This window comes from Lithobates pipiens, unplaced genomic scaffold (assembly GCF_037356315.1).
Source record: "Lithobates pipiens isolate NorthernLeopardFrog02 unplaced genomic scaffold, aLitPip1_a1.2 Scaffold_13, whole genome shotgun sequence".
Taxonomy (NCBI): domain Eukaryota; kingdom Metazoa; phylum Chordata; class Amphibia; order Anura; family Ranidae; genus Lithobates; species Lithobates pipiens.
In genome coordinates this window covers 422,833,959-422,852,870 of record NW_027507718.1, presented here as the reverse complement: position 1 = coordinate 422,852,870, position 18,912 = coordinate 422,833,959, and the positions used below count along the sequence as shown (strand labels likewise).

At 40.6% G+C, this 18,912-nt stretch overlaps 1 protein-coding gene across 2 annotated transcripts in view; it reads left to right on the top strand.

The window, feature by feature from the left end:
• FAM114A1 (family with sequence similarity 114 member A1) overlaps positions 1–10,723 on the top strand; it is a 51,192-nt gene extending 40,469 nt beyond the window's left edge. For both annotated transcript variants that reach the window (XM_077477636.1, XM_077477637.1), the window contains exons 9-14: positions 1,291–1,376; positions 1,658–1,825; positions 2,682–2,821; positions 3,160–3,232; positions 4,527–4,580; positions 8,214–10,723. In XM_077477636.1, coding sequence (XP_077333762.1) covers positions 1,291–1,376; positions 1,658–1,825; positions 2,682–2,821; positions 3,160–3,232; positions 4,527–4,580; positions 8,214–8,309 — 617 coding nt within the window. In that variant the 3' untranslated portion in view covers positions 8,310–10,723. The remainder of the gene's footprint in view (positions 1–1,290; positions 1,377–1,657; positions 1,826–2,681; positions 2,822–3,159; positions 3,233–4,526; positions 4,581–8,213) is intronic.
• Positions 10,724–18,912: the final 8,189 nt, after the last annotated feature.

Here is an 18,912-nt window from a genome sequence, read left to right as displayed (position 1 = left end):
GATTAAGGATGGATCTACACCAGGGGGACAATTTTTTTATTTTTATTTTATTTTATTTTTTTATAAAGAAATTATCAAAAAATCGTGTTGTGTATTCACTCACTTTTTAGGTGAATGGATAGGGATACTCCATTGTCTCCAACATGGGGGCAAGGTGCTTTGGGGTAGGGTGGGGCAGAGCGGCTTGCTGGTCTCCCCCCCCCCCCCCTTTTCCTGGCCTGCTGGACTGTATGCTCGGATAAGGGTCTGGTATAAATGTATCCCCCCCCCCCCCCCCACACTGTTTTTTCTATTTTATTTTGACATGAGGTTCCCTTTAAAATCCATACCAGACCCTAAGGGCCTGATATGGATGGATGGGGGGGGGGGGGGGGGTTCCTACGGTGTGTTGTGTGTGTTTGGTTGTTGCTGTGTTTTTTTTTTTTTTTGTTTTTTTTTCTGAATTCTTCATTGTTGGCATTATTTTGTGTACATATTCAGCTCTCAGTGGGAAATCCTGCTGACAGCTGATGAGTCATTGGTTGTTAAGGACGCACCGCCAGCTTCCAGGCCCGCTTCTTAACAACCAGCTATTCTTCATGCAGGATTCTAATTGGTCCATCATTTTTCAATCGATTCAAATTTTTACGAAAATTTTGAATTTGTTAGAAAATGTAATAAACTAAACAAAAGGAATTCCGAATCAATGAAACTAAATGAGTAACATAACGAATCTGTTCAAAACAAAACAGATTTTTCTGTTCTGCGCATGTCTACAATCCACTAATACACACACAGGTGATATTCTATGCATCCTTACTTTCAGATGCCTCTTATACACAGAATATCTAAAATCTTTACATCCATGTTCCTAAGCCACTTTGACAGCTTCATCTCTATAATGAATGGAGATAACCGAAGGGCACATTAATGAAGGTGTGATTCTACTAATTTGTGTAACGTAGGTAGGATTATGATATAAATAACAGAGATTGAGATGCCTCTGCCTGTGAGATATTTATTCAAATGCAATAATGCAATGGGAGTTATTTACTAAAGGCAAATCCACTTTGCACTACAAGTGCACTTGGAAGTGCAGTCGCTGTAGATCCGAGGGGGACATGCAAGGAAAATAAAAAACAGCATTTTAGCTTGCACATGATTGGATTATAAAATCAGCAGAGCTTCCCCTCATTTCATATCTACCCCACGACTGCACTTACAAGTGTACTTTCAGTGCAAGTGGATTTGCCTTTTCGTAAATAACCCCCAATATCTTTTAACTATTCCATCCTATATTTTTTGGTATAGAGGAAGCGAAAGAAGAGTTTGCCAGTATGCTTACTGAATTATTATTTGAGCTCCATGTTGCTGCTACACCTGACAAGCTAAATAAGGTCAGTTCTATTTTTCCTATATATGGATATATTTTGATGCCTTAATTTTTATAACTGCAGTATATTTGCATTTTAGGCTCCTTGACTTTTTCTCTTTTCTAAGTACTATGATCATAATCCTGTTCTATATCTTTTTCTGTTCGTTTCAGTTTTTCCTGATTGTCCTGTTAACTTTCTTTGTCCTAGCAATGCTTTCTCTTTCATTTTCATTTCACATTTATTTACATGTTGGTATCTAAAAAGATATCTAGTTCAATCTTTTAGTGCATTCTTCTCTGCAGGCCAGGAAGAAAGCCCATGATTGGTTGTCTTCAGAAAGCATCTTCTTTGAAGAACCGCCAAAGGACCTGGGGGCAGATGGCCAGGAGGTGACAGAGCTTGTGAAAGAAGATCCTAAAGAAAGCAGTGAAGAACTTCTAGCTGAACAACAGAAAGGCATCACCACTGAAGTAAACATTATATATCATAAGATGGGGATACTGGTGTAGTATTTATACTAGGGTTGCAACAATACCTGTTTTTTTTATTGAGGAGTATGAGTACCGATACTTAGCGGTGAAATTTGCGTCAATACAAAAGAAGCGCAAATTGCATGCGATTTGAACACGAATGCAGTGCAATTCCTGTCTGAATCACACGTGGTTTCCCCCACCGCTTGTGTGTGTGTGTGTGTATAGAAAGGGAAAATGAGGGAAAGATGGATGGTGCTAAGTACAGGGATATTCTTGAGCAAAACCTATACCACTCTGTGTGTGATTTGAGGCTAGGACGGAGGTTCACCTTCCAGCAGGACCCCAAACACACTGCTAAAGCAACACTTGAAGGGTTTAAGGGAAAACATGTGAATGTGTTGGAATGGCCTAGTCAAAGCCCAGACCTCGATCCAATAGAAAATCTGCTGTTCACAAGTGTAAACCATCCAACTTGAAGGAGCTGGAGCAGTTTTGCAAGGAGGAATGGGCAAAAATCCTAGTGGTAAGATATGGCAAGGAATTTACACTCTAAAGTCCATATTTCACATGCATACATAGATATACTGGGGTCAGTTTAGACAGCCACCAGTTTAATGGTTTTTGCTTGGATTTCTCAGGCTTTTGTAAAGTAAAGCACTGACCTGGAGAAATCTTTAGTCTAAAAAAATCAATTTATATTCAGCAGAGATCTGCTTAATTTATAATACCTGGGATCTTTGGTCATATAATGAAGTTTGAAAAGTTTGCAAAAATCCATTTGAAACATTAAGAAATAGCTTTTACTGTGAACCTGAAGACATTATTGGCTCTACCCTTTTTCTCTTTTGTTCAGGATGTGTACATGACGTCTATTGAAAGTCTGGCTGAAATCACCGCTCGCTGCATTGAACAGCTTCATAAAGTGGCAGAATTGATTCTTCATGGACAGGACATAGAAAAGCCAGTGAAAGACCAAGCTGTTGTCTTAACAAAGTGAGTGGACCGGATGTGTTTCAATGTTAGAATGTAGGTAGGGTAGATATTAGATACAGGTTTCCCATCATAGATCTTTTTGATGAGAATGCTACATGTAAACTTTATAAAGATACAGAATTCTTGCATGCAAATAATAATGAATGTGAGAGGCCAGTTACCACTTGGCTCCTTCCATGTCCATGGCTGGCTTTGTTACCTTCACGGCTCTTGTCTGGTCAGGCATGTTCTAATATATTAGAGAAAGGGGGCTCCAAAAATAATATCCCAGATTATCAGATTTCCGCAAATGTCTCACAATAGCTTTTAATGGTACATTTCTGTGCATGTTCTTTTAGGTTAACCTGTGCTATGTGTAAAGAAGTAACCTCCTTATCAAAAAGGTTTACTGGCTGTCTGACCACTGTTGGGGTGAGTATTCAGTATTGATTGTCTTTTTCAGTTTCAAGGAAGAATCGATATTTAAAGTAGTACTAAACAATATCCATATTTTCCAACCGCTCTTAATGGCCCTGCAATCTATTTTCCATTAAATTGTTTCTCAGTGTGTTTTTCTGCCTCCTTGTAATGTCCTCTGTGAGCTCCCGAACCTCTCCTCCTTTTCTCTCAATTTCCCTTTATTTGGAACAAGCAGTGCATGTTGGTTCATCAGTGGTCAAGAGCACTGGTCTATGCACACTGCACACCCCATAGTTTATAGTCTGTAGTGCATCTCAGAATTGAGCAAGAGAGGGTAGCAATGTTTCTACATTTAGTGGGACTATGGAGAATGAACCTAGCCACCCCGAACAATGTCAGATCACAGCAACAAAGACAAGGAATCTGGAGATTTGGAGGGGGCTGAGAGCAATAAAGGTATACTTTAAAGCATAATTAAGCATTATTTTAAAGAAGAAGTAAAGCCTCATAAAATAAAAAAATAACCCCTGCAAGACAAAGGCATTATGAGCCAGTATGCTTAGCATACCAACTCATTATGAATTACTTACCTGAGATCGAAGCCCCCGAACTGGTCCTCGTTCGTCTCCTCCGACACCTCCATCTATCCCGGAGCAATAACGTCACTGGAGCGCTGGTGCCGCCACCAACGGCATGATTGCCGTTAGCAACGGCACGCTCAGTGGGCCTGCGTGCCGCTATTTCTGCAAATATCTCCTAAACATTTTAGGTTTGGGAGATATTTCTTGCACCTACAGGTAAGCCTTAATCTAGGCTTATCTGTAGGTTAAAGTGGTTGTAAAGGGTTTACAACCACTTTAAACTATGCATGTTTTCAGTATATGTGTACATAGACAACAATGTTTGCTTATCTAGAGCTCAGGACAAACATGCCAAACTGCACCCCCCCCCCCCCCCCCCCAAGTTGTATGAGCATCATGTGTCAGCAAAAAAAAAATTGAGCACTAATCTGCATGCTTACCCACTAAGAATAAATTGCCCCTCATTTTGCCAAGGTTCAATCGCCTGCTTTTACTGCAGCCTGGCCTCCTGCGTGAACCAGCTCTGAGACAGTCACATGTAAATGCTCTATTGTTTCCCTTTTTAAGGTGGTACTTTTCTTCACAGTATTTTATTTAATTGTTTTTGGTTATGAATCCATGTTCTAGTTAAGTTGTATTTGTTTAGGTTAGTACTAGATGTGCGGTTTGATATTACAGCGTGTAATTATTGGAAGATACGTTAATACCCAATGTTTGTTTTACAGAGCAAGCTCAAGGCAGAAGTCTTGAATCCTATGATTAACAGTATACAGCTAGAGGTAAGTTCATATTCTCTTTCTCTGTAAAAATGTTTTTGGGCTAATTTTTATCACCCCTGAGAACAGACCTCCTTACTTCCTATCTCTGGCAGGTGTCAGGCAAAACAGAAAGTGGCAGGAAATCAGCATTGAAAACAAAGTTTCTAGTAGAATGAGAAAGGTTTAGAAATTCTGACACGGTTTTATTGATGTCTACATAAAGCAGATTTCCCTTTTGGGTCCTGTCTGGGTAAACAGACTAGGAAACAGGGAAAGATCTCTTTGGGGCCTTTCACACCGAGGAGTTTTTCAAGTGCTTCTGGGTTAAAGAAAAAGCGCATGAAAAACTCAAGCAATATGCTTCCCTTTTAAAATCGGTGAATGTTTTCACACCTGGGCAGTGCACTTATGTTGCGGTGAAACAAATCCTGTTTTGGAGAATTTTTGGGGAGCTAAAAAAAAAAGCACCAAAAACGCTCCTCCCCATTGAACAACAAGAGTGAGCATGTCAGGTAAGCCTTTACCGTAAGGGGTGAAATTTATTTTTAAAATTAAGTTTTTTAATATCACCAAAAATAAAGGTTTTGGCTGGAGTTGGGCTTTAATAAAACAGTGCAAACTGTGTTGATTTTATAGAAATATCCACAAGCCATAGACACAATCAGATAAGGCTGCTTTGTTTGGCGATATACCCTCAGACCTAAGCATTGAGCATTTTTGTGTCCTTGCTATGTTGATATGCATCCTCTGAGTTTAGGGATAGTGGTGGCAAGAGACAAACCAAAAGCATGGGAGACAAGGATAAAAGAAACCTCAATTGTCTATTAAAATTTAAAACAATGCATATATGCTGTAGATATTAAGGGTACCTACAGGTATCATAACTAGATGATGATATTTATCTGATTGACCTTGTTTATATCTGAATCTGATGACCTTTTAGGCTCATTTCACAAAGCTATATATACATGTATAAAATCCTTCAAACCAAAAACTTTTTATATGTGATATTAATAATAAAAAAGGTAGTGCTGTATATGTAAAACTACATAAAATATATTGTTTACATGAATTTATGTAATTTTCCATATACAGTGCTGTTTTATTTTGTTATTAAAGTAGAAGGAAGATGCTTACTGTATATAGCAGGGATATGCAATTAGCGGACCTCCAGCTGTTGCAAAACTACAACTCCCATCATGCTCTGCCTCTGGGTGTCATGCTTGTGGCTGTCAGAGTCTTGCTATGCCTCATGGGACTTGTAGTTCTGCAACAGCTGGAGGTCCGCTAATTGCATATCCCTGGTATATAGTATAGGCATCTTCCCTGTAGAAGGAAGATCCTTATACATACTTATTCTCTGAGTGCTCTGGTCAGGTCACATGATCTCCCCAGTGGCTGACATCAGGAGAGAGAGCCGACAACAGATGGAATGTCGCCCTAGGCAGTGACATCACCCATAGGCTTACTATAGCGTATCTTTTGTTGGCTGTCTCTCCTCTCCCCTGAAGCCAGCCACTGGGAGTCAATCACATGACCAGACCAAAGTGCCCTGAGAATAGGTAAGTATAAGCTTCCTTCTACAGGGTAGCTAGTATAGGTGTTTAAAAGTGGGGTTTAAGCTTAGTTAGTTCTAGCCTGGCCTTCTACTTTTAATTTAGTATTTAATTGTTTAGGAAGCTGCTTTAAAGGATAAGTTCATCTTCTGCTATATGTTATATGTTCCACCTGTATTTTAGGGTGCAACATATTACATGTAACATGTTCCAGCTCTTGCAGCCTCTCTCCGCACTCGCTTTCACAATTCAAAAACCGCACGACCGTGCGGGACTCCACCAACACGTCCACGTTTTTCATTCAGTTTCCTGTGAATGAATATTCTACAACTACCATCAACCATCGTGACTGAAGGCCTGTAGTTCTGAATGGACTGTGTGGGCACTGATGAGTGCTCTCATAGTTCATATACAAGCCCTGTAGCTTGTAAACGGCTCCTATCAGAGATACAGGCTGAAAGCTGCAGGGCTTCCACTGATCATGGGTGTGATGTTTTCCAGGCACCTGCAGGTAAGAATAATAAATGCATGTTTTTTTTTCTGCAAAAATATGTGCACTTATTAATTTTTCTTAAAATGTGAATGATCCTTTTAAAGGTGTTTGAGTTTTGGTAACACTGATTTGGATATCAATTCACAAAGCTAACACACCAGGATAAACATAGATCTTTTAAAAGAGTGATAGTTATTTTTGTTTAAAGGGGTTTGTAAACCCTCTGGTTTTCACCTTAAAGCAGAGTTCCACCCAAAAACTGAGCTTCCACTTTCAGAGAAGGTGACCCCCTGACATGCCACATCTGGCATGTAATTTTTTTGGGGGAGGGGGAGCGGATACCCTCTTTTCAGAGGGTTCCAGCTCCCACTTCCTTCTGGCGCACCATCGGCACCGGAAGGAAGATCACCTCTCCCCTCTCTCTCTAGGCAATCATCTGGGACACGTCACAGGTCCCAGATGATTGCGTGGCCAGTCACGGCGCATGGCTCGTGCATGCTCAGTTGTGCCCGGCTGTGAAGCCACAGCCAGATGCCCACAGTTACAATGCCAGCGCCGCAGAGGGGGGGACAAGCGGGGCTTCAATCTCCCGCATCGCTGGACCCTGAGACAGGTAAGTGTCTGAATATTAATAGTCAGGAGCTGCAGTATTTGTTCCTGCTGACTTTTTAAATATTTTATTTTTTTTAAGCGGAACTCTGCTTTAATGCATTCTATATATTAAGGTGAAAAACCTTCTCTAGTGCAGCAGCCCCCCCCCCCCAGAGCCCCCCTTTTACTTTCCTGAACTCGATCTTTCCAGCGACGAGTAAGCCCAGCAGCTCCAGCTGCTGTCTCAGGTCCTCATTGGACAGATTGAAAGCAGCAGGAGCCATTGGCGTCAATCAAACCCAGTGACCCGGGGGGGGGGGGGGGATGGAGGTGGGGCTGAGTCCTGCCGTCTGTGTCAATGGACACAGCAGCAGGACTTGGGAGCACGCCCACACGAGTGCCCCCATGCAAAGGGTGTTTTCAAGGGGGCACTCCATGCGGGGGGGGGGAGCCAGGAGCACCAATGGGCACCCCAGAAGAGGAGGATTGAGGCCACTCTGTGCAAAACCCTTGCATGGAGGAGGTGAGTATATCATGTTTGTTTTTGTGTTTTTTTTTTTTTGTTTTTTTTTTAACAGTGAACCTTTACAACCTCTTTAAGTAAAATGAGATTTTTAAAATTACAGTCATATGGCTAAAATAAAAATACCCATTCTTGTGTTTAAAGCTTTGAAAATTGAGCCTATTGTTTAGTTTTTTTCAGTCCAGTTAATTATTGCATGAATAAACAAACATGCACCATTGTGGATTACGTAAGGCTAATCTGTATCGCAAACCATGTATATATCTGAAAAGTCTTTGTTTCATTTTAAGATGTGAAGGTAAAATTACACTTAAACAAAAAAAAACAATAAAAATGTAGTAATGAAGCAAACAATTCGTATGTATTGTCTGATTACTCTATTTGTGAAATGTGAAAATGTATAGATGACTATGAGAACTGCACATTATTGTATTTTCCCCATTAAATATGCCCTGCAGGTTCTAAATTATTCACCTGTGTTTATTTTCCAGGGAAATAACAGCACAACTTATATCCAGGATGCTTTCCGGCTGCTGCTTCCAATATTGCAATTCTCTCACATTCAGGCAACCTCTTCTAAAGCCTAGCACCATCTACAACCTGAGCTAAATCACAGCAAAGCTTAACAATACTGTTCCAGTTGGCTGTGATTTAACCTATCGGAACAGCTTGCTGCTGTCTGCCGTATGCAAATTTGCACATCATAGAGTTAAACAAAGGTTTTGGAAAGTGTTTCATAAAATTGATGATTTTGTCTAGATATTTAATGGTTTGATCTGCAGAAAGTAGAACGCCACTGAATGCTAACAGTTTAGCTTTGAATAACAAATAATTACACTGCATGATATTAAGAGACCTTGTAATTAATATTTTGCAACTATACCCAAAATTTTAAATTGGCATGTAAAATGTTTATGCCAAATAAACAGTCCTCATTTAAGGTAATGAAAGTGCTGTCTTTCAAAGAATAAATATCTGCTGAATATGCCATGGTACTTTCTACTGAAGGGGAAGTCCCTGCAGAATTGTCGCCCTATTCAGTGGTGCCTTTACATAGGATAGGGAAGTGATTCATTACCGTTGATAACCCTCCACCCCTTCCCTGTCAATCATAGCAGGACATGTATCCACCAGATGAAGGATGAGGGTTCTTCTTAGAGAGCGTTGTGTGTCACTCCTTGCTTCAGTGAACTAAAGACCTTGGAGATGATGATGTCATGAGGGCAAAGAAAAGGATTACAGTGATTCCCGGAGGAAAATAAGTAAAATAAAAATATGGAGAATGCCGCAACAGGGGGAGAGACTCAATAATAAAAAAAATAGCCAGAGAGAGACTTTAACTCAGCCTGTTGTGAAGAGCGTCTAAATTAAATTTGCTTCTGCGCTTAGGTTATATACAGCGACCTACTGTAGGTCGAGCCTTTGATCAAAAAAATATGCTTTTACATTTGGTTTACGTACAGCGACCTATTGTAATATAATAACATTTAATAATACTACTATAATATGTGAAGTAGAACCATATTGCATTGGCATGTAGGGTATGTTTTTAATATTTTAAAGTGGAGTTCCAGCCTGAAGAAAAAAATAAAATAAAAGTTAGCAGCTACAATTACTGTAGCTGATGACTTTTATTATAAGGATACTTACCTGTCCAGGGAGCCCACGATGTCATACATATATATATATACACACACACATCAGGAGAACACTTTTTCTCATAGTTGGATTTATACTAGTTCTAATGAAGCGTGAGTCACTGCAAAGGAGTAAAACCGTTATATATAATATATTACAAAAACGAGGAAGGGTGGGGTGGTCAACTGTTTGAGACTGCCGAGTTGTCTTTTTGCTTGAAACTCCACTTTAAGTACACTTAAGTACATATGGCTTCTTTCACACTGTTCCCTGAGTCCATTCAATGTAAATTCCAGTGTTTCCCACCCCCTTATGGAAAGCCCAGGTTCTGCATACATCCCCCATATACACGAATTTCTGTTAACATCTGTACTCTGGATATACTATAAAATGTTCTACATTTTTTCATACACCTGTACTCATGTTTATGATAGCAAGACATTCCGTTTAGGATTATGGGAGGCTGTATGCAGAACCTGAGCTTTTCAGGCCAGGGAAAAACCACCATGATTTACATTGAAAGGGATCAGGTGCCTGTGTACAACAGGTTGTAATAAGGGAGAACACAAGATGGTAGTCAATTTCAATTTTTTATATAAGAACTTTAACGAGGCTGGTTTTTATATTGCATTTTTAGAGATAGGAATAATGTTATGCCCCAAGTATTTAGCCCCCACAACTAAACTGTGTTTTCAGTGGAGTTCTCCTTTTATGAGCCTAATGTAATATGGTAAATAATCTATGCATAATTTAAGTGGAAGAGAAGTGAATCTTTGTGGTGTTCTGGAGAAAGTTAAATAATAATTTTTTCCAAAATGATATCATTGCTTGTGCTTTGAAATGTCAATGTAGCACAGTGTTTAGTCCTATTGCAGATTATATATGATGTATTGTTGGCAATACTCCATTGAGTAACTGTTTACAAAAAAGAAAACATTTCAATAACTGTTTTTGTTTTGTGCTTTTTTGTTTCTAAAATTTCACCTAGACTTTTTATATTTGAGTGAATAGGGGAAATCAAGCTACACAATATGAATTTGCCATTGTACATGAGGAATTGTTAGCAGATTTGACTTATTATGATGAACCCCTAAAGCCACCACAGAAAAGCAAAGTTCCTAAAGTATATACTGTACATGTGCTATTTCATTTTGCTTAACTCTTCATTTTTCAGGGGCTTACATTGAGATGTAAAATGGTACAGTACTTGGTGCCAATGGGTGGGGAGCTGCAAGAAACACTGTAATAAAATGTGTCTCTTTGAATATAAAAACCTTACATTGCATCTGTCCTTTGAGGAACTCCCCCAGTGAGGAAATAATGTTGTTATCGCATAATAAAGAAAATATATTGTAGAAATCTACACCTTGTTTTGTGTGAATCTTTTAAAGTAAAACACCAGTTTTCTGAATGAATCAATATAATGTGCATATTTAATATGATAGACAACCCATTATGTTTTCCAATATTGAAAAAATATTTAAAAATAAATAACATTTCCAGTTTATGCACGAACCAGCTTCTTTTCTAAATGTTCTTTTAAAAAATCGAAATTCTCTTCCTTGCAACCATAGTTACCATACTTTGTAGACAAGATTTCACAGACTTCTTATCTCCTGCTCCCTGTGATTTTTGTATTTTTTATTTTATTTTTGATAAATAGACCCCTAATTCACTTGTGATTCTGTTAACCAGTTAAAAGAGAAGTATTGGTTTTTGTTTTTTTTATTAATGCTTACCTAGGTGAATGCAGCACTGAGAACCAAGCAATCGAACACCGCCGATCAGTCAGGCAGTGAGCAAGGAGGGGCAGAGCAGAGAGCTGGTGACTGTCAGTCACAACTCTCTGCTCTGCCCCCTCCTTGCTCACTGCCCTGCGGCTGGGTGAACCTGCATGTGCAGCTCAGGCTCTAAAAGGCTCACTGAGAGGCTGAGCCGGGTGTCGGTCCAGGTATCTAGGCAGATCCCAACTCCATGGTCGTGATGATGCAGAGCCTGGGCCGACACTCTGATGTCCGCAGAGAGCGGACTTCAGTCCACTTTCTGCTGAAACGGATCACATGAGTGCAGAATGAAATGCAGGACTGTGATCCATAGAAGTACAGCCAAACAAGCTTTGGCTGTACTTTTAATTTTAAGGAATTACTTCATATGTCTTGCAGTTCTTCCTGAGTTTAAATGCTAAAACCAGCTTTCAGTTTATGGGCCTATACAAAGCCCTTGCTACCTGTCTGAAAAGCGCTCGCCATGTATTGCTTTTTAAAGACTAGTATAGGAGCAGCCGGCAGATGTTCAGGAGATAACTGATGCAACCACAATCCTAATGTTTGGCTTGCAGTTGTTGTGGAGTGGCCCTATTCGCTTGAATAAGTCATGTATTGTGGTGGTACTGCTAGCCAACGTGGGGTATCATTTTTGCCTGTGCATGTGAACAACCACATCTGACTGCCACTGCAGCTTAAGAAGTGGTCACTAAAACCATGGCTTAAGCATGATGGAGATTCCCAGACACTAGTTCCCCATCAGGTCCACTTCCTATGTGATTAACAGCAGGCAGTGGGACAGATACCTTGCCAATAGGCAGCCTGCTATTGGCTTTCGAATCTGCTCACTGCCTGCTGTCAATCACAAGGAGAGAGCAGACCTGACTGGAAACCAGTGTCTTAGATTCACAATCAGGCTCTGCCCACTGTCAGCATCACTGGCTGCTAGGAGGCTGTTGGCTGTGAAGCTGGTAGGGAGGGAAGGGCGTAGCAGTGGCAAATACGTCATCTACTACACAGCATACAGAGACAGACACTCTGCTTGTCTCTGTACGTTGACTTAGATTTGGACTTAATTACCTCTAGTTTTGTTATATATGAACTGAAGGCAATTTATTTTTTTAATTTGGTGCAGTTACAGCGCTTCTTTGTAAAAATGGCACTAAAGGCAACTACCTGGATCTGCAGCACGTGCCTACTTTTTCATCTGCTACAGGCCATTTTAACCACTTCCCAACCGGCGCACGCCAATGTACGTCGGCAGAATGGCACGGGCAGGCATATTGGCGTACAGGTACGTCCAATTTTAAATGCCGCCCTGCTATCGCAAGCGCGTCGGTCGGGACCCCCGTGAGTCCGGTCGCGGGTCCCCTTGGACTCTATCGCCGCGGGCATACCCGCCATCGTCTCACAGGGTGGCTGAACTGGGAGATGCCGTTGTAAACAGCATCTCCCCGTTCTGCCTAGCAACAAGTGACGCTGATCTCTGCTCCATGTGATTGGAGCAGAGATCAGTGTTCACTAAAAGAAAGCCAGCCCCCCACAGTTAGTAACACACCCCTAGGAACACTTAACCCCTACACTGCCACCCACTGGTTAACCCCTTCACTGCCAGTGTCATTTACACAGGAATCACTGCATTTGTATAGCAGTGATTGCTGTATAAATGACAATGGTCCCAAAAATGTGGCAAAAATGTCTGATGTGTCCGCCATAATGTCGCAGTCACAATAAAAATCGCTGATAGCCATTACTAGTAAAAAAAATTAATAAAAATGTCATAAGACTATCCCCTATTTTGTAAACGCTATAACTTTTGCGCAAACCAATCAATAATCGCTTATTGCGATTTTTTTTTTTTTTACCAAAAATATGTAGAAGAATACGTGTCGGCCTAACCTGAGGGAAAAAAAATTTTTATATATATTTTTGGGGGTTATTTATTATAACAAAAAGTAAAAAATAATCAAAATTGTCGCTCCTATTTTTGTTTATAGCACAAAAAATAAAAACCGCAGGGGTGAACAAATACCACCACAATAAAGCTCTATTTGTGGGAAAAAAGGACGTCAATTTTGTTTGGGAGCCACGTCGCATGACCGTGCAATTGTCAGTTAAATCGACGCAGTGCCGAATTGCAAAAAGTGGTCTGGTCTTTGGCCAGCAAAATGGTCCGGGCTGAAGTGGTTAAAGGGCCTTAGATTGACTTTATTTTCATCTACAGTGCTGTTAAAAATTATTGCCCTAAGCTAAATCATGAATGAACTGTGATTAACCAATTTTTTTGGAAAGTTGAGTTAAATTTCACTTGCCAAACTCAGGCCTGTTCATTCAAGAAATCCCTTCAATAGAAGCTGTTTGACAAAGTTTAGCACCCTAAAATGCCTCAAAAAGCAACACATCATGCCGTGTTCTAAAGAAATTCAAGAACAGATGAGAAACAAAGTAATTGACATGTATCGGTCTGGAAAGGTTACAAAGCCACTTCTAAAGCCCCATACACACTATCAGATTTTCTGCTGAGTTTTTCCTTCAGATTTACCAAAACCATGTAGTGCAAGGGCCTGCCTGATTGCATACACATTAAAACTCCTAAGGTTTGACCTCATATTATATGGTTTTGGTAAATCTGAAGGAAAAACTCAGCAGAAAAACTGATAGTGTGTATGGGGCTTAAGGCTTTGGGACACCAGTGCATCAAGGTGAGAGCCATTATCCACAATTGGAGAAAACTTGGAACAGTGGTGTACTGTCCCAGGAGTGGCAGCCTTCCAAAATTACTCAAAGAGCACAATGCACCCAGGAGGTCATAAAAGAACCCACAACATCTAGAGAACTGTAGGCCTCACTTGCCTCAGTTAAGGTCGGTGTTCATGATTCAACAATAAGAAAGAGACTAGGTAAAAATTTCATACATGGGAGAGTTCCAAGGTGAAAGCCACTGCTGACCAAAAAGAACACAAAGGCTCATCTCATCTTGATTATCCCCAACACTCTTGGGCAAATATTCTGTGGACTGATGAGACCAAGCTTCAACCTTTTTGAAAGGTGTGTGTCCCGTTACATATGGCATAAAACTAACTTAGCATTTCATAAAAAGAATATCATACCAACAGTCAAACATGGTGGTGGTAGTGTAATGATGTGGGAGTACTTTGCTGCTTCAGGACCTGGGTGACTTGCCATAATTGATGGAAACGTTAATTCTGCGCTCTACAAGAAAATCCTGAAGTAGAATGTCCAGCCATCAGTTTGTGACCTCAACCGCAAGTGTGTTTGGTTATGCAGCAGGAGAATGACCTGAAACACACCAGCAAGTCTGCCTCTGAATGACTTCGAAAAAAAAAAAAAATTGGGTTTTGGAGTGGCCTAGTCAAAGTCTCCACTTAAATCCGATCGAGATTCTGTGGCATGACTTTAAACCCTCCAATGTGGACAAATTTAAAAAATTTAACTAAAAAAGAGTGGGCCAAAATTGCTGCACAGCGAGGTGACAGACTCATTGCCAGTTATCGCAAAAGCTTGGATTGCAGTTGTTGCCGCCAAGGGTGGCAAAACCAGTTATTAGGTTTAGGGGAAATTACTTTTTCACAGACAGGTTTGGACAGCTTTTTTCACTTAATAACTTAATAAATTAAATCATCATTTAAAAACTGCATTTTGTATTTACTCGGGTTAACTTTATGTAAAATGTGTTTGATGATCTGAATTATTTAAGTGACAAATATGCAAAAAAACAAAAACAAAAAAAAACAATCAGGAAGGGGCAAATACTTTTTCATGGCATTTAGATGTTCCAAAATACACAAAGTATGGATAACATACAATGGTTGATTTGAAAATAGCATTCATATGTTGAATAACTTATTTTTAGTATCATGCCTACTAGGGGTGCAATAGATCAAAAAACTCATGGATCGGATCGTTCCTCGGATCAGAGTCATGCATTGGATAATTTTTCGGGTCAGCAAATAATAATTGAATTTGAAAAAAACCTGTGAAAATTCCACCACCTTATAGTCCCCACTGTAATATACATCTCTCCCACTGTAATATCCACATCATCTCCCCCACTGTAATATTGGCTGGGTACGGCTGGGTATTACCGAGACTGGCAGAGTATGGCTGGGTATGGCAGAGTATGGTAGGATATTGGCAGAGTATGGAGGGATGGCTGTGACTGCAATTGTCACAGAGCAGCGCTGTGGGCACTACAGATACAGCCCACAGCGCTGCTGCCATCCCATCTCTCCCCTCCACTGTACAGATCAGGAGACAGGAACCGGCGTCATTATGGCACCGGTTTGTTTACGAGCGAACGCTCAGTCATTTGAAGATCGCATTGTAAACGGCCAACGGGTGCACCAAGATGGGCGCCGCTCCGGAGCTAGGTCAAAGCCCTGGCCTTTCCTAAGGCCAAGGCCACGGAGCGCTCCGGGGATCGCGGCGTGTGCCGATCCTAACAGGGTGACCCGTTCAGATCATGGATAGGTGACGATCCGTTGCACCCCTAATGCCTACAGTACTTGGGACACAGAGAAAACAAAAATCTCCCTGGCCACATCTAATATGGTTATGACTGTCTCAGAGACCTGCTCTATAAAGTGAATTTCTATACATCCTACTTTCTGAGAAGCTGATATTGAGACAGAGGAAATCACTCTTAATATATCTGACCATTCGTCTTTTTCTATATTCCTTATGGCTTGGGAACATTGCGTTCTGCATTTCAGAAGATATTTCATCAAATATTTATGAATTAAGATGTTATATATGAAGGAGATGACACCCTTTGCACAATGAGACATCTCCACATCCTTTATTACTGGAATCTTATAATGTACTATAGGCATTATCTTCCCTTGGGAACCTATTGTATTTCACATTTGTAGATACTGAAAAAAAATTGGCTTAGGCATAGAGAACTCTTCCTGTAGCTATTGAAATTACTTTAAAGAATCATTACTGTACAGTTTATAAACTGCCAAATAACCTGTTGTTCCATTCTGCCCCAGGTCCATTTCGTCATACAAAGAATTTGCCCAGATTTGATGTAAAAGAAGTAATTCCCTTTATCCCCATAAGATCCTTAAACTCCAAATTGTATCTATCAATTGCAAAGTAGGAGTGCCACCCTGAGTGCAAAAAGTATTTTTCTTGAGATTCTCTTCCACACATGTGCATTAAAACTGATAACCAGGGTGAATCATTTTACCCCCAACTCACAAAATGTTGTACTGTGCAGCTAAATAATACAACCATGGATTGAGAGTACCTATGTCTTTCTCATCCGTTGAACTTTGTTATGTTTCTGTAGTAGTCTAGGGTTTTAATCCTCTCTAAAAATACTACACACCAGTAAATTATCAAGTACATCTAATGATTGGAGCATCTGAATCATCTTTATAAGATTGGAGCCACAGACTAAATGACGTTAATACTGTGGTGGAACTACTGCCACATGGCTGCTATGGGTCCCAGGCAGGAGGGAAGCCCTGTCGAGGCCCCATGAATCAAAGACAACTGGAAGGCTCCCTGCTGGCAGAATACAATAGTTCGGTGGGAAGGATTCCCAAATCCACATGGAATGTGTGGATGGGGATATCGGCTCATTTTTTTTTTTCATTCAACCCACTAGTGGCTAGATCTCCAGGTGAAATAAAGGGAGAAAAAAGCCTAAAAAGGAAAATGAATGCAGACAACACATCAAAGGATTGGTGAAGTACAATATTTTATGTTTGTGTTTTGGAGTTTAATACCACTTTAATTACCCTGAAAAATTACCAAAGGTAGAAACTATAGTCATGGCATATTCTAAGGCGTGCCTTGTATCACCAAAAAAAAAAGAAGGACATCGTCCATGTATAACTATCGTTTTTCCTTGACAAAACTTCATTTAGAGTCATTTGTATCCAAAAAAACATCTATTTATAGCTGACAGTTAGGGATGAGCCGAACACCCCCCGGTTCGGTTCGCACCAGAACTTGCGAACGACCCCCGCGTTCGGTACGAACGTTAGAACCCCATTGAAGTCTATGGGACTCGAACGTTCGAATTGGAAAGTGCTAATTTTAACGGCTAATATGCAAGATAGTGTCCTAAAAAGGGTTTGGGGACCTGCCTCCTGCCTCAGGGGACATGGGTCACTGCAAAAAAAAGTTTTAAAAACTGCCGTTTTGGAGGGAGCACTGATTTTAATGACGATTAAAGTGAAAAAAAAAAAGTGAAATATTCCTTTAAATATGGTGCTTGGGGGGTGTCTGTAGTATGCCTGTGAAGTGCCACGTGTTTCCCGTGTTTAGAACAGTCCCTGCACAAAATGACATTAAACGGAAATAACACCATTTAAAACTGCTTGCGGTTTTAATGTTATATCTGGTTCCTGCAATATGGTTGAAAATCATTGAGAAACATGGCATGGGTAGCCCTCCCTGCCCATTACCAGCCTATTTGGGTCTTGTACGCATATTAAGGGGAACCCCGTACCCATATTAAAAAAAGGAAATGCGTGTGGCCCCCAGGCCCTATATACTCAGAACAGCAGTATACAGGCGGTGCAAACAAGACAGGGACTGTGTAGGTTTGTTGTGTTAAGTTGAATCTGTTTGTCATTTTCAACCGGTACATTTTTAAAGTGTAGCTCCAGTCAAAAAAACTATCTTTAAGCTTTTTGGAAAACATAGGGAAGGGTTATCACCCCTGTATAATTTGTTTTGTCGTCCATCTTTTTTCATCTCACTTGCTGCTGTCTCCTTGCGTTTGCAAGTAGGAGATGTTTGTAAGTTGGATGTTTGAAAGTAGGGGCCTGCCCTATATTATAGCGGTATGTACTGGGTACAGAGCACGCAGACAGCACGCACTATCTCCTAACACTACTGACTGCAAGCTCTATTATTAACCACTTGTTAGCCCAATGTTTGCATAAAGTGAAAGATGAAGTTATGCTGAGTAAATAGATATCAAACATGTCACTCTTCAAAATTGCACATGCCCGTGGAATGGCGCCAAACGTCGCTACTTAAAAAATCCCCATAGGCGACGCTTTAATTTTTTTTTTTACTGGTTACATGTTTTGAGTTGCAGAGGAGGTCTAGGACTAGAATTATTGCTCTCGCTCTAACATTCTCGGCGATACCTCACATGTGTGGCACATGCGAGCACATGGGGACATGGGCGCTTTAATTTTTATTTTATTTTTTTATTGTTAATTTTACTTTATTTATGTTAGTTTGACATTTTTTTCCCCCAAAAATATATTTTTGATCACTTTTATTCCTATTACAAGAAATGTAAATATCCCTTGTAATAGGAATATGGGGTGACAGGCCCTCTTTACAGTGAAATCTGGGGGGTCAATATGACCCCACATCTCACCTCTAGGCTGGGAAGCCTGAAATAAAAAATAAAAAAAAGATTCTGGCTTTGATCGTACTGGCGAGTTGGTAGAAGCACCGGAGGGCGGTGAGGGGTGGGGGGCGTCTATGGCTGGGTATTTCAGGGTATCACCGAGTATGGCTGGGTATCTCTGAGTATGGCTGGGTATGGCAATTTATGGCAGGGTATTACAGAGTATTGGCGGGGTATTGGCGGGGTACTACAGAGTAATAGCAGGGTACTGCAGAGTATTGGGGGGTACTACAGAGTAATGGCAGGGTACTGCAGAGTATTGGGGGTACTGCAGAGTAATGGCGGGTACTGCAGAGTAATGGTGGGTACTGCAGAGTAATGGTGGGTACTGCAGAGTAATGGGGGGTACTGCAGAGTAATGGGGGTTACTGCAGAGTAATG